The sequence below is a fragment of the Mya arenaria genome, chromosome 3, assembly GCF_026914265.1.
Source record: "Mya arenaria isolate MELC-2E11 chromosome 3, ASM2691426v1".
NCBI lineage: Eukaryota > Metazoa > Mollusca > Bivalvia > Myida > Myidae > Mya > Mya arenaria.
The window spans coordinates 46,700,410-46,724,245 of NC_069124.1; the positions used below are offsets into that span (position 1 = coordinate 46,700,410).

Here is a 23,836-nt window from a genome sequence, read left to right on the forward strand (position 1 = left end):
AATAATATAGATACTATGAATTTGTGTATTTCATGAAATCATTCTTCCACAAAAAAGTCGTCTGCATCTATGAACCATAAAAGGAAGTGACAACCAAGACTGTACCTTTTTATCTTCAATTTGTGTGATCTCATCCTCAGATTCTCCGTTGTCCTCAGAGATGTTGCCCATGGCTATTACCTCTGCTCTCCCAACGTCACCATCTGTGTCAGTGTCACAGGTCATCGTGCCAATGTCACTGTCAGATTCCACACCAACAGGAACTAGCCGCCCAGTTTTGGCGTCTGTCAAAGTTTAGAAAATGTAAACAATAAACAAAGCATTTTTTCATATTCATATTCAATATAAAATTTATCCATATAGACCCTACTAGATTTAATTAAGAACAGGGCTTCTAACAACCGGCAATTTGCCGGTCTGGACCGATTTTGACCAAGCCAGACCGATTTCAGTTTCAAACAGTGTAAAAAAAATTGGTCGGAAATTTTCTCATTTTTTTATAATTTCAGTCCAAAACGACCAGGCTAGTAAAAGTTGCAAAAATTGTAATACACAAATATTGATGGGTCATTCACACATTCAAAACTACCCCCAATAGGTCATAAAAGTGTCTTAGTTACCATGTGACTAATGCGACCAGTTGCTCTTTCCGCTACACTGACCACTCTTAGCCTATCTGTTTATTAGCAGACGCTTGCAATCGGTCCAATCACGTGTATTTGTAGGTCGCAGAAGACACAATTAAACAAACTAAGTGTTAATTGTGTGCTTGCAGCTATCCTGATTAAGTGTTAAAATCGGTCCATATTTTCACATGGCAATATGATTATGCTATGTCGTCGTCGATCATTACATGATATATCCGTTTGTTGATTACCAAACTGTTAAATCTAAATTGTTCTTTTAAATTGCATATGCCATTGTTAATCCGAACCTAGTCATATATAGGATATCAACAGCGACACGCTTGATTAACAACATAGTCATGAAGCTTACGTCATTTTAATTCTCAGTAATGAAAAAATCGTTGTCGATATCAAATGTATAGCTTGAAGCCCCGATTATAAATCTAGATATATATTATTATTATTCAAGAGTATCCGTTGAATGTTGACCCACTGTAGATGCATTAAGCAAATAAATCATAATACTGTTTCACTTTTTGACGTCTGACCGCTTCCCGACAGCCATAGTTATTTAAGATCGCAGCCGTTCTTATTAAAAACGCCGCAGAACTCGATGGGAATCTCATTTGAATTAAGCTTGTATCAATGACTATCTGAATCCGCTATGCGGCTCTAGAACCCTCTTAGGAATTGTGACATCGCGAAAAAATATTGACAGAAAAGACGTCGCGAAAATGTGTGACATTTCTACATAATTGGACTTTTGAACAGGTCTTTCTTTTTTTTCGGGGGGGGGGGGGGGGGGGGGGTGTCGCCGGGTCCAGACCGATTGTCGCCAGGTCCGGACCGATTGAGGTTCCAAAGTTTTAGAAGCCCTGATTAAGGATATAGGTGAAAATCAATTTGGAACCCAATAAAATTCTTATATTTAAAGAAAAGATTTATTGAACATGGATGGCTCTAGAACTGGTGTCTTCAATAGCTTTCAAACTGTTGCAAGAAAAAAAAAAGAGTACTAATTTTATTATTTTTTTCAAAAATTCAACCATTCCCTCGTAATACAATTTTCTACTCTTAGATATCTCTACAAAACTGTTTACATTAATTCAAACAGACACAATTATCAGTGTAGTAATTTCAAATCAGGAAAATGGGGCATTGCCTGCAAACTTATCTCTGACATCTCATCAATCGCAGCACTGATTTGTTTTCGAGTCTTCACACAATTCACTTCAATGTTGGGTTCAAGGTCACTTAATGCTCATTTAGCTAGAAAATTGTTTTTTTTTTATTTCGTTTAGAAGGCAATTAAAGCGCATACATCCCAAAATCCACTGAGTACCAGTTACACTAACGTTTAAACTGATGGTCCCAGGAAGCCCCTGTCCATCCAGGGTTGATTTCAAGGTCAACCCATCAATTCAGTATAAAGCTACCAGTTCAAGCCTCTGTTTATCAGTTCTTGGGGAGAATTCAAGGTCAGGCGTACGACCACCTGAATACCATCTCTTCTCCATATTTACCATACATTTCCTCTTTGGCTAGTTCATGAACAGTCATCCCTGTGGGGAGAGTTCAGGGTCAAATGTAAGACTACCTGAATACCATCCCCGCTCCTGATTTACAATCATATTTCCTGTTTTACTAGTTCAGGAACAGTCATCCCAGTGGGGAGAGTTCAAGGTCAAATGTAGTCTACCTGAGTACCATCTCCCCTCCTTATTTACCTCATATTTCCTGTTTGACTAGTTCAGGAACAGTCATCCCTATGGAGAGTTCAAGGTCAGACATAGACTACCTGAGTACCATCTCCCCTCCTCATTTACCTTGTATTTCCTGTTCGATTTGTTCGGCAACAGGTTTGCTATGTCCCTGAGAGTCCCTATCAATCCCTTCTTAGAGCCAGTTCAAGGTTAGCCTTTCAATTCAGTATAAAACTACCATTTGATCCTTTTGACCTAACTAAGTCAGAAACAGGTTTACCTGAGGGTCCTAATTAATACTACCTAATTAATATCTCCCCTAATATTTACCTTCTATTTCCTGTTCGACCAGTTCGGGCACCGGTTTGACACTGGGTCCATGGAAGCCCCTGTCCATCCATTCCTGGGGTGAGTTCAAGGTCAGCGTGCCAAACTCCGAGTCCGTGTCAGGTAAATACCCTGTAATGGCAGACAAACTTTTATTGTCTCAATTGAGTTACAGGAGATACACATGCAAGATTGAAAAATAAAAAAACATTTTCATCAAAATAATATCTGGTTATATATGATTGGTCATATGGAAATATATACATTCCTGCATTTTCTGTAAGATAAAATATGTGTTCATTTTGCATGAACTGGTCAACCTTTGTGATCGCTGTAGGAGTTTAGCAAGAAAGACCTGGGTCATGCATATATATTTACACCTCAACTTCCATTCACTAAATGAACTGCAATTTCGGCAATTGCGTTTATCAATCGATGAACGCAACATCTTCGGATATGTTCAGATCGCAATTCATCGCATAACAATATACATGAACATTTTTGTCTTGTTATTGTTTGTATTGTGTCAGCAGGTGCCGTAAAATATCAATAAACATTTTACAAAGTGTTAAATTATGATATGTTAAATGTATCGTTGCCATAAGTGTTTCAATTTTAGGTTTAAAAGTGATTTCAAGTGGTTGATATTTTCCCGCGTTATCATGACGTCACTTGATAAATCGTTTTCGGTTACAGTTGCGTAGTTCTATTTGCAGAATGGGTAAGAAAGGAACACCGATAATGACATCAATCCGGCAATTCATTCCTCAAGTAAAACACAAATTAAAAAAACTTGATAGTTTTCTCGATAAACGTACTTCATGGTTCTGCAAAAATTTGGGCCAAGGATTCATACTGAATGAAAGAAGGAAAAGTAAGAATCAATCCTTATGAGAGATAAAAACCAAATACATCAGCATGTTCGTATCTGAACCTCTCCATCGATTTAATTTTAATCAACCACAATTTATAAATAGTTTGTTTGGACAACCCCGACCCACATTTTCATGGGGTATGTAGGTAAGTAGGTGTTGTTGACAGGTGTTGCTGTAACAGTTGTTTTTTGTTTGCCTACCCTTTACTTCCATTATGAAAATGGAAAAAAAAATGGCCACCTGAGAGACTAAACAAACTTTTGAGTGGAGTATATTTTTTGTGAGGCTGTCAGGTACATAAGGCCAAACAAACATATTTTGGGGGCCTTATTGTAATTTTATTCTAAAATCAACATGATGCTACATGTTCAAATGATCTACGACCCTTCACACAAAAATAAAAACCTTAAAAGTGAGGGCAAAAAAAAATACTTTCATTAATACATCAGTATCAATGACAACCTGATATATAGGGTCTGTCCAAACATTGCTTGTTTTTTACTGATAGCTAATTCCAGGGACCACATTGTTGTCTGAAGTTGTAGTTTTTGTCAGTATATTTGGTCCCAATTGACTTTCAGACATATCTTACCAAATGAGACAAATTCCTGCACCTTAAAAGTGACATCCGATAAGAGTCTTTTTTAAGACATTCATAAAAATTATAGAACAAAACTGCTCTTAAATTATTTTCATTCAGCTCTCAAGAGGTTGCATGCATGTTTGTATGTCTGGCAAAACAAAATTAAATTGAGGGAAGAGTGGAAGAGATAAAAGTATTTGTTATAATAACTGAGACAGAACCTATCCGCCCAATCTCCGAAACTCTAGAACCACTGTCGGGAGACGATATTGTTTACCATGGTGCGATTATTGATCTCCCTCCAAGTGCCTTATTTCAGCTCAGTAATCAATCACAAATATCTCTGCTTTATCGCTGGGCAAGGCCTCTTATTTCACTTTTCACCATCATGCATTTCCATGTTCTTATATTGCTATCATGAATCATAATTTATAGTGTATATCTTTTTCTGAAGGCTCACATAATTTTATGACTGCTGTTCTCAAGATTTAAAATAAGCATTTGTCCTAAGGGAAGATTTTACCTTTAATTCATTAATATATAAGGAAGAAATTGTAAAGGCGTAATTTATTAAAGAAATGATCACAAGCTTTGAAGAATGCTGTACTTTTGCGCCTATCAATGTTTTGGTCATCTGGGGAGGGGCCGCTGGCAAACCAAGGGGGATAGGGAGGGGTCACTGGCAATCCAAGGACGATGGGGTAGAGGCTGCTGGCAAACCAAGGGGGCTGGGGGAGGGGCACCTAAAAAACTGAGAGGGATGGGGGAAGGGCCACTCACAAACCAAGGGGAGGTGGGAGGGGCTGCTGGCACACCAAGGAAATTTAAGGCAAATTGTGTTACATAAATCAACCCTTGAAGAGCGAAATATATCAAAATCCCTTGGTTCCAGGCACAGGGTTGTCAATAAGAACCAGTCGCCGGCCGAAATGGATGGTTCAAATGGAGTTTGGGCCGGTTCAAATTCAGAAGAAAAAAAAGTTTTTTTGGTTATAAATGTTCCTGACCGTTAAAAACGGCCCTTTTCGCTTTAACATCTCTTTCGATATTTAGAGCATTGGCTTGACTGGTTAAAAATTTCCGATAATCTGAAACATTATCTTACGATTCGGCGTATTTGTAGACTACATGGAAATGAATTTATAGCAAATAAACAAGTATCAGATATGAAAATAAATGACCCTTAGTAACTTTACGAGTACGTAGAATTACGTATCTATGAAGCTATCGATATAAATATGTCTATGAAGCTATGGATTGATAAGTAAAATTGCGTTTCTATGAAGTAAAGGGTTAATTAACCATTCTCCCAAAATTCCCCAGAATGCAGGAAATGAAGCGCTGAATTTCAAAAAATTTCGGGGGTGGGGGTGGAGGATGCCGATGGATCCCCCTGACCTTCTACTTTTCTGTTTCAGTCGGTTCAACAAAAACTTACTGACAACCCTGCAGGCATCAATAAAATCCTGCAGGTCCATTTCCAAGGTGGTAGCATCTCAACAGGCCCTGTCAGAAATCACCCACTGTCTAAATTCCCCTTTATCACAAACGCCCACCCCTTGGTGGAATAAAAAAAGTTTTGAAGGGTGTATTTATAAGTTGACTGCCTGTGTGGGCTTTGATTCTTGTTCCATCTCACAAGTTCCACTAATGGGCTTGACCCTGAAGATTCCCCCTAGTATCTATATATGGTTATACCATCATCAAATATTGGCAAGAAATTCTTAGAATTCCATTAAGATGGCCAAGAGCATTACTACTGGAACAGAAAAATACTTCATAATACTTATCCAATGAAGTGTTAAGAATGTGATTAGTTTTCCAGACATAAATAAAGGTTAGTAGAAGCTGTTGGCTGTAGTGTTGAAATGATACGCTTGGTATTCCTAGTTTCCACTTACATTAACACCATTCATCCTATTATGGGGGGTAATGTTGAAAGTGGGGGCAGATCCATGATTTGACTTAAACACATCATCAGGCATTTAATAACCCAGGAGCCCTATAAACGGCCTCTAATCATGGCAAGTAGGTTTTGGGCTCTGGACCCCCACTCTTGAATCCATAAGCCTCTAATATTGAGAGTTGGACATGTAAACTGGGCCCTCACTTTTGAACCCATGACCTCTTGGATGAGAGGAAGACATGTACACTGGACCCTCACTATTGAACCCATGACCTCATGGATGAGAGTTGGTCATGTAAACTGGACCTTCATTCTTGAACCCATGACCCCTTGGATGAGAGGTTGACATGTAAACTGGACCCTCACCCTTGAACCCATGACCTCTTGGATGAGAGGGGGATATGTAAACTGGACCTTCACTCTTGAACCCAAAACCTCTTGGATGAGTGGTGGACATGTAAACTGGACCCTTACTCTTGAACCCATGACCTCTTGGATTGAGAGATGGACATGTAAACTGGACCCTCACTCTTTAACTGGAACCTCACTCTTGAACCCATGACATCTTGGATGAGAGGTGGCCATGTTTACTGGACCCTCACTCTTAAACCCATGACCTCTTGGATGAGAGGTGGACATGAAAACTAGACCCTCACCCTTGAACCCATGACCTCTTGGATGAGAGGGGGATATGTAAACTGGACCTTCACTCTTGAACCCAAAACCTCTTGGATGAGTGGTGGACATGTAAACTGGACCCTTACTCTTGAACCCATGACCTCTTGGATTGAGAGATGGACATGTAAACTGGACCCTCACTCTTTAACTGGAACCTCACCCTTGAACCCATGACCTCTTGGATTGAGAGATGGACATGTAAACTGGACCCTCACTCTTTAACTGGAACCTCACCCTTGAACCCATGACCTCTTGGATGAGAGGTGGCCATGTATACTGGACCCTCACTCTTAAACCCATGACCTCTTGGATGAGAGGTGGACATGTAAACTACACCACAACAAGGTTATTTTCTGTTGATTTAAATAGCAGATAGAATGTAATAGTTCTAGGCAAAAAAAACAAAAACCTCTTCTGAATCAATTCAAATGACAACAAAAAGAATGGTTTTCGGCAATACTGAGACATTTGTTAACAACTACAAAATTCCTGTTAATTTTGTGAGTCTATTAGCAGACATCAAATATTCATGATTGCCAGTAATGGGTTTCCGAACAATGTTGGGTCATCACGTTTGTTTGGTGCCAACATGGTGCCAGGAAAAATTTGCCAAAATGTTGTCCCTTGATAACTATATAAAATGTGAGACAATTTCTATACACAGTTATGTTTTATAGTTTTCAATACTAACAAAAGGAGTTTGGACTGGGGTCTCAGCCAATGATACAGCATGACAAAATAAAATTTTGCTAATGAGATAACATAATACCATTTGTTGTTTATTTATCAGTTGGTGCATAAGCTCTGGTATTGGTTAAAATAGAGACATTCATACCAACACTAAGTAGGTTATTATATATTTTTGCTTTACTGAACAAGGATTTTATGACAGTTTACAGTGTTTTTCCTGACTAATTTTGGGGTCAAAATCCGTTGCCATTTCCAATGCTAAAACTTACTTCTTTCCCGAATGTGAAAATAAAATTTCCAATTTTATGTTTTTTAATTATTTATTTATTTTTTAATTATTTTTTCATAAATACAAAAATTTGCACCCCAAACTGTTTTTGTATGGAAGAGTTGAAATATTGAAAAAAAACATAATTACATTCTTATATCTTTCCTGTATATTTTTAAAGCATTTTTTTCAATCAAGGCCAAATTGTAACTCCCAATTTCAGTCAAAACAATGCATTTTTATCAATTAGAATTAGGTCCAAATAAAATGTTGAAAATAAAATGCTTGTTTATGGACAGTTTGGACAACACCCAGCGAATGCAGACTCAATAGTTTAATGCCCTAGATTAAAGGGAAGCATTTTTCTTTGGTAGATAATGAACTATTTTCAGTTTGACAACAGAGGTATTTCTGGCTTCATCAATATCTACCTTGCCTTTGTAAATCATTTGTTGGCATCCTCTCAGAGAGCCTAATTAATACAAACCACCACTTACATCCAAGAGAATGCACCCTATTGTAAAATATTACTGAGCCAAGGAGACCCCTTATGTGAGAGGTCTGATCTACCTGCTATTCCCAAACCAAAAATAATACTTGTATTTTTTTTAACCTGTACTTGATGTTTCATTTAAATTGTTCAGCAAATTATAATTATTTCCCAGGATTCAGAAAAAAATATGTGCAGCACCATGTTCAAGTATTAAATGGTTTAGAATAGACATATAATTATATTTTGAAATTAACGTTTTGGTCAAAATGTTAATAATAAAATTGGATATTTTAACTAAACAAGAGAACCACAAGCAAATGCTAACATTTGTCTGTTTTTGTACCGTAAATGAGTGGGAATGAGACGCACTTTTTTCGCTCAGATTTCGATGAAAAAAATGCCTGCGTCTTATAACCAGAAACAAGCTTTTGAGGTCGATTTCAGGCCGAGCATTTGTTTAGATTTATGTAGAAAGGAATGTTACTCGCGTCATATCGATTGAGTATATTTGGGTTAAAGCGGCAGTTGAAGATCGGGATACGGTATATTGTAAGACGTTTATAATAAAAAAAAAATATATTGTACGATTAAAATTATTCAATATTATTTTGAATATAACAATAATTAAACAAGCATATAAAGAAGCAAAGCTGTGCACTGTCAAAATATTTTTTATCAGTTGAACGATAAGGTGTGAAAACTCGCTCTGCCTTTAAAGCTTTTTAACATACCAATACTACAAACTGCTGCTAAAATGGTCTTGATTTTTCACAATTTGCCACGTTCTTTATTCTTTTCTGTAGGTGTTGACATTTTGAGAACAAACCCTTACAATATAATGTTTTTGCATTACTAAACTTTTCATTCTCGACAGGTTATTGTTTACAGTATCTTACAAATTGTCATAAAAGATACTTTACAGAGCCATCCAGCTACAAATTTTAAATATTTTGTTATGTTTTAGATAACATGAAACGAATAAACAATGAAACATATTTTGCTTTGTATTAGTATTGTATGGTTTTAAAAATAACCATCGCCATTTTCACCAAAAAAATTTTTTTGTCACTGTCAACAAACACTTGCCGATGGCAGCAGATGATTTTGACATTTTTTCTATGTGTCCTTTATCCCAAAACATAGATTTAATGTTTTTTTCTCGGATTTTTCATGGATTTTTTTGCATGCGTCTTATACCCCCTATCACCTTATTCCCAGTCATTTACAGTGAGTTGAAAAGGGACATAACTTGACATGCATGAATACTGAGTTATATGCCTTGATATACAACAGGCGCATTGTCACTTGTAACATGTGTTATAGCCTTAAATAGTTTTTGAATTATGGAATCTTTAAAGGTCAAAGATTTTGCACTTAGAAACACCAAGGCTATACCTACTACACTGACACTTCTCTCTTTACAAAAAAAAACAACAGGCCATCTCAAATCAGAGCAGTAATCAGCACAACTATGGTAATTTGTTTTTACTTTTTCTCCTCTTAATGAACATATTTCTTATAACATGTGGGTAACAGTTACAGCAGGAAACTTTTGTCAAGAAATAATTATTTCTCTAGCAAGTTGTTGGCAAATATTTCTGTGCTTTGAACAGTGTAACTTATTATGAAAAGCCAGGTAAACTAATATTTTCATGTTCATGGTGTTTGCTTTAAAGTCAGTACAAAATTTCCAAATGCTATTTCCTGCAGCCAGATTGGTGCTTGAAACCTGAGGACCTATGCTGGCAAGGGGTAACTGAGTTACCAGGCCGCTTACACACCTTCGCCACACCATTATAGGAAATCCTATTGTGACACTTGTTTTAATATTTATCATGATTTGTTGTTTCAGAATGCAGTATTTTCGGTGTTCAACAGCTGAAATACATGTACCTAAATTGTATACTGAAAAGGGTTAAAGATGCACTCTTACTCCCAAATAAGATGTACCATAATTTATACAATTGTTTTAATTTACCAAAAAGGATGAATAAATATCGAAAAAAAATGGTTCTTTAATACAGTTACAATCTTGTTATCAGTAATTAATATTTTCCATAAATCCATTATTAAGTAGTTAAAGGTTTATTACTCAAAATCTATGTTTGTAATACATGTGTATGTATTGATTTTAAATACAAGTATCACTTTAACATAAACTTATTATTAATAGCTGTCAACATCGAGGAGTACATGTTAGACAACATGGCAAGCATACATAAGAACATGGGCCTGCTTGATGAATTTCTTGTCACAGCGAATTACGTAATTTACATTACAGTAAAGTACACTTCAAAAAGGCTGTTTGGAGATAATTTATATTCATGTTATGACATGGTATTGATTTGGATGAAAGCTGCCATTATATCAGCAGCAAATAGATTGGGGTCCAATTGCTTAGTCTGGCTTGGGAATTAAAAAGGCCTCCGATAGATATATTCCTCTCCAGACATTCTGTCCTAACCCTAATTTCCGTTTGCAGTCCTGGGACAGAATGACGCCGGTCTACAAATGAAATAGTAAGAAAATCCATTTTCACTTATGATGCGAGTCTTAATGTTTCTCTTCTAAAAGATTTTACCAAAAAAACTAATAATACTTGAAATTGTTTTTTTTCATCTTAACATCTTATAAAGCAAGCATTTAGAGCGACTAACCACCTTCTTTCCCTGGATGACCCCCCCCCCCCCCCCCCCCCCCATCTACATTTTGCTTAGTTTAAACGCAATATGAATCCATTTTTTGCTTGGAAAATATGTAAAAATATGCAAAAATGTCCAAGCATACAAATATGAAATATGTTATGGATATTACTGCTCTGAATTTGGCACCAGTTTGAGGGATCCATGTTTGATCGGAAAGCCATCCCAGGATGCAAATGAAGGTCTGATGAGATTGGCAGAGGAAAGCAGAAATGCTGACAAAACACTTTACTTTGGCTTCCACCATGTTAGCTTGCTTCTCCTCATAATGTTTGTGTATTTATATAAACGTGTGGGTGTTTTTGTGTTGCATCAAATGACGACAATGTCTGAAGTGATTGTGTAAACAGGAATTATGATTTGTTTACAGTCTTGTTATTCAGGGTTTTCAAGTGATTTAGAGTTTTCTTAATCGATGGCAAAATTAATTGTTATGTATAAGTTTCTTTGATTCTCACAAAAATGAAGGAAATCAATTCAAATCATTTTGGAAACCGGAAATGGTCTTTCAGATTGGGAAAAATGAGTAATTTGACTTAAATTGGGAATTACTGGAATGCAAAATGAAAAAAGAGAGAACCAAATTAAAAGAATGTGATAGAGTTTCTTTCTTTAAGAATACACCAACTCTTTTTCAAAACAAAATCGAGAATTTTCTTTCCACATTTGAGGAAAAATGGATCGTTTTAGCATTGGAAATGGGGCTGAATTCTGTCCACAAATTGGTGATTGTTTTTTTTTATAAATTATACTGTTCATCATCATCATAAACCAAACCATATTACCCCCTTCACAAACTGACTAACCCCATAAACTTGAATTACACTATGGCAATAAAGCTCTCCAAAACACAATTACTTTTAGTATTTGTTTTCTGTTTGAAGTTTGACTATAATCTATGAAATGGCTGATATATACGGATTTGATTGCTCATGAAACTGAGTACATTTATTTTAATGTGAGAAATACTTAAATTTTGCAAAAGAGATTTCTTGGTCTGTGATTTATGTAATATTATTTTTTATTTACCCATTTTCTATTGGTCGATTAATGCTAATATAGCCAGCCATAGTCTTCAATTATGTCCTGTCTTTTGAGAACAATTTTGTAAGGACGTCTATTACCTCAATCGCGTGAAACATTGGTGAAGATTGATTTAATTGTCTAATGATTGCAAAAAGGTCAACAAGCTTCATTATAATGAAATAGGAAGTCTGACAAACCTTTATAGAAACTAATGATCAAAATAGCCTTGTAATTAAATCCCTTAATAAATCATTATAACAATGTGTTAAATAACCAATATAAAGTTAACCGCTATCGTCAGAGTGTACCCACCTGTGTCAGCACTGGTTGTGGAAAGAAAGGAGATTGGTCGGTCCTTCTTCACATGTCCGTCCGTCAGATCCTGCATAAGTTTCCGGTCATCCAGCTCTGTGTGCACGACCCCCTTTGACATACCCTCCTCCTCACCCAGCACACTCGACTCCACAAAACACACTTTAGTTGCACTAATATGAGCACTATTCGCATCTTTTACCTTTTCAATAAGATCACTTTTAGTAGCACTTGAAGCAGCCTTTAAAGCATTCTGGGATTCTGACATTATAGCACTTTGTACAGATATTCCAGAGTCTAACATACTCCGTCTGATGCCAGGATCCATCAAAGAACCTTTCATGGAAGGGGCTGATTCCATCATTGAAGCCCTTAAGGAGCCAGAGCTTTCTGACATAGATCCTCTCAAAGAAATACCAGAGTCTACCATTGCACCTTTGCTTGGTATATCTGCCTTTTCAGCTTTTTCTATACTCTGGTCATCCTTATCATCAACAGTGAATGTTCCATTTAGATTTTCTGTATTACCCACATTGCCTTGACTAGATACACTCTTACCTGTCTCTTGTGTGAATGTAGAGTTTAAGCACACTTTTTCAGGTTTGTGACTAGATTCAACGAGACTATCATCTTGTGTGTAAGTTTCATTGAGATTTCTTACTACACCAGCTTTTGTTGAATTATCAACATAAGGAGTTGAAGTAACAATATCACCATCATCTAAGTCTACTGATGAATTTAAGTCGGACTGTCTCTCTGGTGTCTTCTCCGGAGAAGTATCTTTATCTTCAGACATTGGTTCAAGAGTTCCTTGCGAAGTCATTAGTTCCTCTTCCTCATCTTCACCAAATATTTCAGTCAATAAATCATTCTTATCCAATGTGAAACTAGAAATTAACCCTAAGCTTGAATCTCGACTAACTTCAACAGGCTGAGAGCAAAACTCACCATCTTCAATCATTTCTTGATCAAATATGAACTCTGGTGATGGGGATTCCTCTGAAGGCTCTTGTGTTGAGGCCTTGCTCTCAGACTCCCCATCAAATGTGATGTTCAGATACTGGGCCTTTCCATCACACATGGCAAGGTAATCCTTGTGTAAGCTCCAAGAATCTTCCCCAGCAGAACTTCCCCCAGCAGAACTCTGAATCTCTGATCCTTCGCAAAATTTCTCCTCCATACTAAATGTTCTAAGACTTTCAAACTCTTCCAGATCACTTTCAGTGTCTACAGAGTCCTGCCTCTCCCCATCTTCATATTCAATACTTTCTTCCTTGCTACCGTCCTTTTCCAAATACTTTAATCTTGTCCCAGTTTGCTCTGAATGTCCTGGTGGCGTTGGTAGTTTACGCTTAGGCTTGACACTTGAAGATTCCTTAGTAATATTTGAATCAAAAGTCTGATCTAAATAATCATCATGAAGAATACCATGTTCATCTAGGCCAAGAATATCTTCTTCTAATTCAGGTTCAAGAATATCATCTTCTAATTCAGGTTCAAGGATATCATCTAGCAATTCTTCCGACCTATCATCATACCCTATTTCATCAGTTATGGGACTAATATCAGGTTCAAGAATATCACTGATCAGTTCTTCTGACCTATCATCGTAGTCTATTTCATCCTTAATGGGACTTATATCACACACATTAGATTTACTAGGGATTTGGGAAAACCTAGGAGGGGTCTTTATAATATTTCTCACAGCTTTAGCATCAAGATGACTCACCCTTTCCACAGGGGCGAAAATACCGTGCCCTTTACGGCATGTAAAATACCTCACATTGTTAACAAAACCATCATGGATGCCTTCGGGTTCATCTAGAGAAATACCACACCACAGTCCAGCTGCTATGTGAGTTGTACCAAAGTACAGAAGTGTCCCAGTCTTAATCCCTCCGATGGTAATACGATCCCCAATAAAGAACTCCTGGGGTTCAGGCGTGTCTGTCAAGCTGTCCTGACCGGTGGGACAGGACTGGGGTATTGGGATGGGCTTGGTTTTCGGTGTGTAAACCTCCAAAGGTTTAGAACTCACATGCTGGATTGGCTTCGGGATTGAAGGTACTGTGGGTGGGCTCGGGGTGTGAGAAGCACCCAGGGTTGGGAGTTTCGAAACATAGGACTTAGGTTGCTGCAGGAATGACCGTCGCTTTTCCTGCTTTCCTTCCCCGGCTCCAGTTGGCTCCTCAATATTGGAAAACTGGAAATATACAATGTCTTACTTGTATTTAAAATTGTTTTATACAAAACATTATTTCATGGTTTTCAGAGATTTGAAAAATAGAGACTGAAAAATAATGGTGGATTATATTCTGATAAACTCACTCTTTTAAGAATGAATTGATCAAAATGTATTTCCACTGTTTAAAAATCTCTCATCTAAACATGTTTCAATGAAAAGTAATTATAAATGCACACAGTTCTTCACAGTATGAAAAATCCATTACGTCATTTCCGGAATGAAATCCATCATTTGGCTAAATTTGGTGCAATTTAAGCATTTTTATGCTTTCATGAAATATATGTGTTGTGCTTGCTCAGTTAAATAAAATCAATCAGTTATCCAAAGTATGTTTGAATACTGAAAATAAACCGAAAAATGTCCTCGTTTAATAAAATGCTATATTTTTTCTAACCAATAAACTACAGCAAACATAATCCTGAAGAAAGGAAAAACAATCATACACTATAAAAATAAGGAAAGTAATCTAAGAAATCCTTCACCTCCATCACATCTTGGCAGTTTTGTGTTTGATAGAATTCAATTTCATGTGTGGCATTTCAATACCAGGCTAATCTTTTTGTAATATTTCATCGCAACCAATAAGTTGCAATCTTTGAAGATCAGAATAGATCACGAATAATGATGATAACGAAAACTTTCAAAGACTTGATGCAAAGTGATGAAATTTCGTAATCGACATTTGGGATTAGGCTTGTGGATAATGCTCCACAAAAGATTCTTCAAGGACATAAAGCAAGTTATAATCATGGGTTGAGGATTAGCTTTCCCTTTCTTTGGAAACAATATCTTTTAATTATAGTAAGAAGTTGGAATGGTCCTAAAGTTTCTTATGGTGTGCAAGACTAAGTTCACAAGTGAAACCAGTCGCCCTACTACAGCTCACCCCATTTCCTGTTCCAGTAGATTAGAGGGAGAAGGACTGAGCCAATTTTTGGTCCAATTATATTGTACAAGCCTGACTAAAAACTATTGTCAAAATAAGGCGCTATATCTAGGTCAGTGTGTGTATACCAAGTGATAAATTTTTTGGTTTGAAAAAAGACTTAAAACAAAGATAACTTTACTATTTCTTCACCATTTTAAATGAAACATAGCACAGCCTATGCCACTTACAGACCCACACCTTCCATCTTTTACCACAGTTTGATGAAGAGTTTAGTTTCTTAAAACATTTCCACAAAACTTTTCATAATACAGCCGTCTGACAGAGCACTGTCAAAACATTATTTTGGAAACAGGTTTGTCGAGTGTTTAATGAAGCTAGTGACCTCATCAGGTTTCAGTAATAAAACAAATGCAGGGCTCTTTAAGCGGCATAGACTGCCCTTTATTTCATTTAAAATGGTGTTGTAAATGAAAAGTAATCTTTGATTTAAGTCAGCATTTTATGCAAATTTTTGCCTTCCGACATAGCATATATGACGTAATTTATCACGTGGTATACACACACTGTAGGTAAAGCAGTGTAAATCTATACTTAATGTAATCATTGTCAGCATAAGTCGCTCAATATAGGTACAGCAGGGTAAATCAATACTGATAATCATTGTCAATGAATTAAAGGCGGTCAAAGTAGGCAGCCCTTCTTAAAGTTTGAAATTAATCGACCCTGACCCCTCTCCCCCCTCCCCTTCCCCCCCCCCCAAAAAAATGTAAAAAAATATATACACATTTAAGCAATGTGTAACATTTTCGCAATGTGTATTCTGTCAATCATTTTCGCGATGTTGCTATTCATAAGCGTTGTTTAAGCTAGAGCCATCATAGCCGATTAAGATTATAATTTATACAAAATTAATTTTAAATTAGAGTCTCATCAAGTTTCTGCGGTGTTTCTTACAAGGCACGCTGTGATTGTAATACTTCGACCGACTGATACCCAGCGGTTACAAAGCGCTAACAATAAATTAATTTTTTGGGTCACGAACAGTGAGTCTTACACTATGAGTGTCCTATAAATAAGTAATATTTTAATATGTAGGTATCTAATGTGATCATTTTCATTGATGCATTTACACAGAAACTGAAAAAAAAATAATTCCATAACACGGAAAATTACCGTAATGGAAAATGGGAATAAACTTATTTCTATCGCAGACATGACCATTACAAAATGTTGCCATGTTTCTTTGATCAATATTATTTTGCAGAATATAACTTTACATTATTCTATTGATGCTTCTATTTATAGAATTAATATGATAACCAATAGGCAATGAATGGATTTGTCCCTCGAAATAGACGTTGTTTAAACTTAATATAGTTCACATTGGAATACTAGTATCGAAACATTGATTTTATAAAAGACAAATACATGAAAGAAAAATCAGCTGTTGTAAACAGCTCTAAAACAGCCTTGTTGTTTTTTTATTTTTCATTTATCCTCCCAAAATCAATGCCTTTAACCCCCTAGGTGACTCAACTATTCAATGATCTGTTATGGAAATCCTGGTTCCGATCAATATAAACAGTCATTAACAGGTTGTGATACCATAGCAGTTCCAGACAACACTTTACCTGGCAGCAGTACAGTTAAACTTAAAACCATCTTCAACTATAACTTTGTCCTGGTCTTATATAGGCTTATAATGATGTCTTTTCTTTCTTTTCTATAGTTGTGTTTACTGATTTTGCAAGATTCAATAAGGCCAATAGTTATAAAATAATTGCTAGATTTTCATTTTCTTACCGATCAACGAGATTTGACCGCAAGTGTAGAAACATTATTACCAAACTACCCATTTTTTCCCGTCAAATATTAATCAAAATTATATAAAAACATGTAAATATAGCATAATCACATTATATTGTTATAATAGTGTAGTGAAGACACATATAGTAGTTGTATATATGTATAAACTAGTGCTATCACGTGAGTAATGCCTACCCCCACACAACGCCTTGAAACACCATAATTATGAGCCGCATCACGCGATTTTGGGCCTTCGGACATAATTATTACAAATGAAATAATCATTAATAAAAAATGCCAAAAATAATGATTATTTCTATGTAAATCAATTTCTTCCTGACTTCTTTTTTTTAAGGTTTGTCATTGGTGCATCATTTTCTCGATAATTTATAACCATTGGTTTACTCATGTTTCCATAGCAACCATGGATTTCGTCCCGACATATTTTGACTGGATTGATAGTCTGTGTTTAAAACGGTCAAATGTATTACAAATACAAAAATGGTTCATTATTTTTATCTTAATTTATGTTCCTTAAAGATTCTGTGATAAGAAAATAATTTAAATTATAAGCTAGTTGTAATATCGATACAATAATTTTGCACATCATTTGAATAATGCACTTTTATTACGACGTCATTTGAATGACGTCAAATTTAGTATTCAAAATGCGCAATACATGATCTCACTTGAAACATGTAACTTAGGCAATTTAAGTGATATCAACATGAAAATTTCAGAATATCTTTCTGAAATTTCATGGCATTCAAATACCTTAAAACATTGTAATAGCAAAAATATGTCCGAAGGCCCAAAATCGCGCAACGCGGCTCATATGTTATTGATTGATAAAGGCAGACATTAAGATATAAATCAAAATAGATGATCAACCTTGATTTCAAGGGAAGTAATTCTGATTTGCCACAAGGTCAGTGCAAAAATTGTATGAGGCAGTAGCAATTTTTTATGGTTATAAAGTGTACCAAGACTATCAGAACAATCATTTTTAACTTTTAAAGTAGTTAGCACTTCAAATATCCATACAGTCCTATGGCGATTTTAAACTAATTCCTAGATTTTCATCGCTGCACCCCCACCCTTTTTTCTTCCGCCCCTAAATTTTTATTGACTCTATTAAAAATTTTGAACTAGTGTTTGTATTTGCATATAGGTCTGAAAACGTCTGGGAACGGCATTTATTCATACCAACGGAGTCAATGTATAACATTCACATGTAAAAAGGGAGAATTGTTCCGATCATGTTCATGGTTCGTCTATGCAATAAGAAAGGGCATGAACACATATCCAACGGTGAAACAGTCATCAAAGAAAATATGAAAGATGAAAAATAAAATGTCACCCCCCCCCCCCCTCCCCCATTCAAAAATATAAATGTAGATGAAAATGTAGCAATTAATATATATTGGGCTAAGTATAAGGGTAGAATTTAAAGTAAAGGGTATGTAACCCTATGACAATCAATATAGCTCAAAAAAATATGTCAGGCACTGGTACCAAGTTTCAAAACAATCCCCATAAAACAGTAAAAGCAGCTCGCTCCACAAAATTTCGAATTATAAGCTATAAAATAATATTAAGGTTCAAAGGCACATAACTCTTTCAGAAAAAAACCATTATGCCTCACAAAAAGTGACATGCACCTAATGAGGTAATAATGGGCCGATTGTTCAGAATATTGTTAACGTTAACAATGCAATAAACGACATCGTTGTTTGATCTTTTATGCGTGAAAGATGATGATGTGCACTCAATTTTTACTTTATCGCCATATTTTAATTCTATCACTACATGGGAGTTTATGGAGCCAACTCCATCCACAGATTGTGAGATCTGTGTTCTGATTCATGGTACATATTGGGCCTTTTGTTCAGAACTTCAGGTTAACAACGATGTTAACGACATCATTGTTACTCTTCGAATCTTTCCTGCTCTGGAAGTTTAATAGATATAAACACATGTGATCTGGAGAATTTCTAACAAGATTTAGACAAAAGTTTCATCAGTACTTGTTTATATTTAATTATATTGCTGATTTTTTTTTGTAATTCAATAATTTAAGTACAGAAGATAACTATATACTTAAAATGCAAACCTTATCGGATGAACTCATACTCCCAATGAAATGTTTTAAATTTGACTATGAAAATGTAATAAATCCACTTTTTTGCTATGAATTTATATAAAACATCCAAAGACATCACAAAATGGTCTGTTCATGATTCGTGCATCAATAATAAATAACATTATCTCACAGTAATACCTTAGTTATCCTTTCATAAAAAATATGGTTCACTGAGCGTAATGATTACGGATCAGACACTTTCATGTTTAAAAACTCCATAAGAGGATTTGAACCGATTGCTTCTTCATCTTTGAATGAAATCAGAATGATAAAACAGATTATTTTTTAAGCATAATCTCATCAATGAAATGGGAGCAGACAACCCCCCCCCCCCCTCAAAAAAAACAAATAAATAAATAAATAAATGTCTGGTATGATAATACTTTAAAAACATCATATATATTGTGGTATTATAATAAGGAGACATCATAATATAATGTTTTAACAGTCATCATCATCATCTTTGTCATCATCATCATCGTCCTCATTATCATCATCTTTGTCATCATCATCATCATCAACATCACCATCACCATCAACAGAGATACAGGCAACAACAATAACATTAGAAGCAACAACAATAGTAGCAATAGTCATCATCATCACCACATCATTATCAACAACAACACCAACTACAGCAGCAATAGACAAATAACTTCAAGATATATAATATATATCAGAAATAACCCAGGAAAGCTATGATACTAAATCTTGTTATTTACTACGCATTTACAAACTCTGAATTTTGAGAAAGTTCTCGCAAATGCTTATGATATGAGTGAATATTAAGGGAATAATTCTGAAATCAAAATCCAGCCAACACTATTGATTCTGAAAGAAATTATATTGGAGCAATATTCCAAGAAACGGTAAGAGCTTTGTAAACATTATATTACCATTCTAATCAATACGGCCTTTATCATAATATGTATGAACAATATGAATCATTCTATAATGGATAAATATTAACAAGATGGCTTATGACAAGGATATAATACAAATAAAAAGTAAATTTATTATCAATGCTATCAAAAGTTGACAGGAAGATTCATAAATGGGGTTGTTATAAAAAATAATTGTTGTGAAAATTGCCTGAAAAAAATGCACAACCCAAAAAAATAAAATTATGATATTACATATTGAGAAGTTAAGACCACAAGCAAATACAGACGACAATTGCGTCTTTAACCTACCATTTTTATAATTCCAGTACCACTTTCATCAATTAGTTAAACAGCCATATTCACACTATCACTAAATCTTCTTTAGAATTATCAAAAAATATCCCCATTTGGACACGACATCTTGGTTCGAAATATTTTGCTTATCATAAACAATGATGTAACGTGAAGGCATTTGGACAGCTTCCATCTTTATCCAATACTAATATATGTGAACAGCAGTTCCAAACAACAGATATTGTTTTCTAGACATCATCCCTCCTGAGGATCAATAATTCTCCAATAGTTGCTAAATCCAATAGCCACTGATAGTAAATTTTATTCTTTTCCGATACTTTTCAGGAAGTACTAAAAGAATCCATGAAAAAAATACAAGACAATATGGCGAGGAGTTACATTTTGGCTTAGAAATAGGTGGAACTATTTTCACTTCATTATGAACAAGAAAATTACTATGCAGCATCTCTGATGGAGTAGTAATATTCAATATCGTAACTGTTCTGTAACCACTGCTGCAGGCTGTGGTGCCCAGAAAGAGAAAATTCCCTGGCCAGTTCAATATCGAACATCAGCCACTTATTACTATTGGGCATTAAGAAATATGAATTATTTAAAAATCTCACACAGATCAACGTTAACACCTGTAGATTTCAGGATGGCAAAATCAGGGTTTTTCCAAATTAGCTGATCCTCTTGTAAAGCATACAGATAATTTTGTAATTTATATATTACTGTAAAACAACTGGTTCTAAACTATGAAAGTCATTAATGGCTTATTGAGTTTTAAATTCGAAAATTTTATTATTTTAACTATAACCCTTTGGGCTGGTATTCAAAAGAAATCTTAATTGGATCTCAGAAAAAAAAAGATGTAGCTAATTGGATTACTTGTTATAAATAACTGACCCATGGAGTGAATGAGTCCATGATGTATGGCCATAAGATTAACTTAAGTTATTATATTGAATACCACCCCTGAGAACCACTTCATTTTAGATCTTAGCCATAACTTGAAATTATCTTAGTGTCATTTTTTTGGCCAATTTGCTATTTATGTCAGTATGAAAGGAGAAACAAAAGTTGAGGAAATGAAAAAATCAAGAACGCTGTAGCCAATTTTATCCATAAATTTAAGATATTCAAGTAACCTTTAGTTAAAGCATTATATACGTGTTGTGTGAGAGTGTGGTCTTGTATTGTGGGGGAAAACGGAGTGCTTGTAGAAAACCAACTTGTCCGGCTTGGTGACCACTAACCAAACTCACATGCGCCCAGGCCGGGTATTGAACCTGGGACAAGTTGGTGAGATGCAAGTGCGTTAACCACTGTGCTGACTGGACTTTAAAGATCCTTGAGCGAAAAGGACCCTTCATATAAAACCGGTAGGGTGAGGGCTTTATCTCACATCCACTATAGACAAGGTTCCCCGGTGACAATCTGTCTTGCCAAAGCATATGCATAGCATGACTGATAATATTAGGAAACTCAAAGCAACTCCCCTCACCTTACAATCTAGTCTTCACAACCACCACCCCCAGCCACCCCCACACCCCCCATCATTCCCTACCCCTCCACACCCATTCCAAACCCTACATTTTGAAAAGACGAATTCTACACAGCAACTTCTCAGTGCCAATGTCCAAGACTGTTCAGTTAGAACCATGGCTGACCTCAGGATAATCATCTACAGGCTTATCAACAACCTGTTGACCCACAACACTAATTACTTACATGCCAATAAGCATCTGACAAAATATTTCACAGACAAAAGGGTCGGTATTCATAAAACATCCAAGTAACTTTCCTAACTGAAGTCATTTTCTAACATATCTCACCTATCATAATTATGATATAAAATCTTAATAAATAATCCCTGAAAAACTTTATTTTCATTAATTTGATTTAAAAACATATTTTAATTTAAAAAACACCATGATAAACCTTTGAATTTGACTATGAAGTTAATAAATTTCTTAAAGCTGCGCTCTTACAGGTTGACTGTTTTTACAACATTTTTTTATTTTTCTCTTGGAATGAGTCAATTTTTGCTGAAATGTCTGAAAACAAGTAATATAAAACTGCTGTCAAAATATTAGATAAATTTTTTTCATATTTACATTCAAAAAATGATGTTTATGATTAAAAGTATTTACTAACACTTTAAGAAAAACGAGCTTTTCGGCAGTTTTCCAAATAATGGAGATCTGTTCTGTTGTGAGTTATCTAATATGGCTGAATTGATGGAATTGGTGCCAAAATACGCTGATTCTGGAACAAAAAATAAAATAAAAGTCAAAACTGTCAATCTTTGAGAATGCTGCTTTAAATACACAGTTGAAAAGACACTCCGGTAAAAAGCAGAGAGCATCCTTTTTTCAAAACATACCAGTCAATTTCCAGCCAATTTTTTTTTATAAATAACAAAGCTAGAACAGGTAAAAACCACTTAAAGTCAAATCAAGGTGCAGGATGAAATAATATATTAATAACTTTTAAGTCTGGAAGCAATTAAACTCTTACATTCCAAAATCATTATTTATGAAAAACCTCTATTAATCCAGTCTGACATCTGAGATTAAACAAAACTTGTAAACTCCATTCTTAAGTGAATTTCAAGTACTTTATCCTGAAAAAATATTAATATTCTAAAATTCCTATGTGCCGGATTTCCGCCAAGTCTCCTGGACCGAAATGTTATGATCAGCCCTGATCTAGGTGGCGTACCTGTGAATCGGACAATTAATTTCCAATTAGGCCTTTATCTTTTTCTCTTAAACTGTTTTCATATTCCATAGCTCCTGGGTTGGAATGTATTGTTGTCATTTTATCACCTGGTTCTTTCATCTTCATCATTGTTGATGGCTTTAGTAGTCAAATCATATGAGAAAAAAAAGAGATTAAAAAGAAAGGAGATGGGAGTTCGGCTCTGGGGATGATGTTTGAAAGGAAACTGTTTGTCGAATACTAAGGCGCTGCGGTTTCATGCAACAAGTTCTTGACAAAATATATCACCCGCCCCCAACTTAATTCTGCTTTCCCCACAACATAATAGGCCACAATTGTGCCAACGTGTTAAAATAACTTGTTCCACAATCATTTTAGATTATAAAGTGAAAAACTATATATATATATAAACTCAAGACAAACTCAAGGATGTCACCATGCCAATGTGCATACAACAATCATTTAAACCCTATAACATCTTCAAAGATCATGCAAAACAAAATAAATGGTGATTGCTGTCAAATTTTAAGACAGCTGGAACAAATCTCTGGCTCATTGTAAATGATAATAGGACATTTATTTTTTTCTAATAAGTTAAAGTGCCCGTAAAATGTCATTTATGGCTTGTATAAATGTCAACATGAACAAGATTTCAGCAT

At 35.3% G+C, this 23,836-nt stretch overlaps 1 protein-coding gene across 5 annotated transcripts in view; it reads right to left on the bottom strand.

Moving 5' to 3' along the window:
• LOC128227127 (CAP-Gly domain-containing linker protein 1-like) overlaps window positions 1-23,836 on the bottom strand; it is an 87,771-nt gene that overhangs the window by 47,447 nt on the left and 16,488 nt on the right. For 3 of the 5 annotated variants that reach the window (XM_052937352.1, XM_052937353.1, XM_052937354.1), the window contains 3 exons: window positions 12,190-14,392; window positions 2,660-2,788; window positions 106-284 (listed from right to left, as the gene is read on the bottom strand). In XM_052937352.1, coding sequence (XP_052793312.1) covers window positions 106-284; window positions 2,660-2,788; window positions 12,190-14,392 — 2,511 coding nt within the window. Of the gene's footprint in view, window positions 1-105; window positions 285-2,659; window positions 2,789-12,189; window positions 14,393-19,242; window positions 19,276-20,465; window positions 20,842-23,836 lie in introns of those variants that run through there. The other 2 variants (XM_052937357.1, XM_052937356.1) reach the window with 2 other exon arrangements.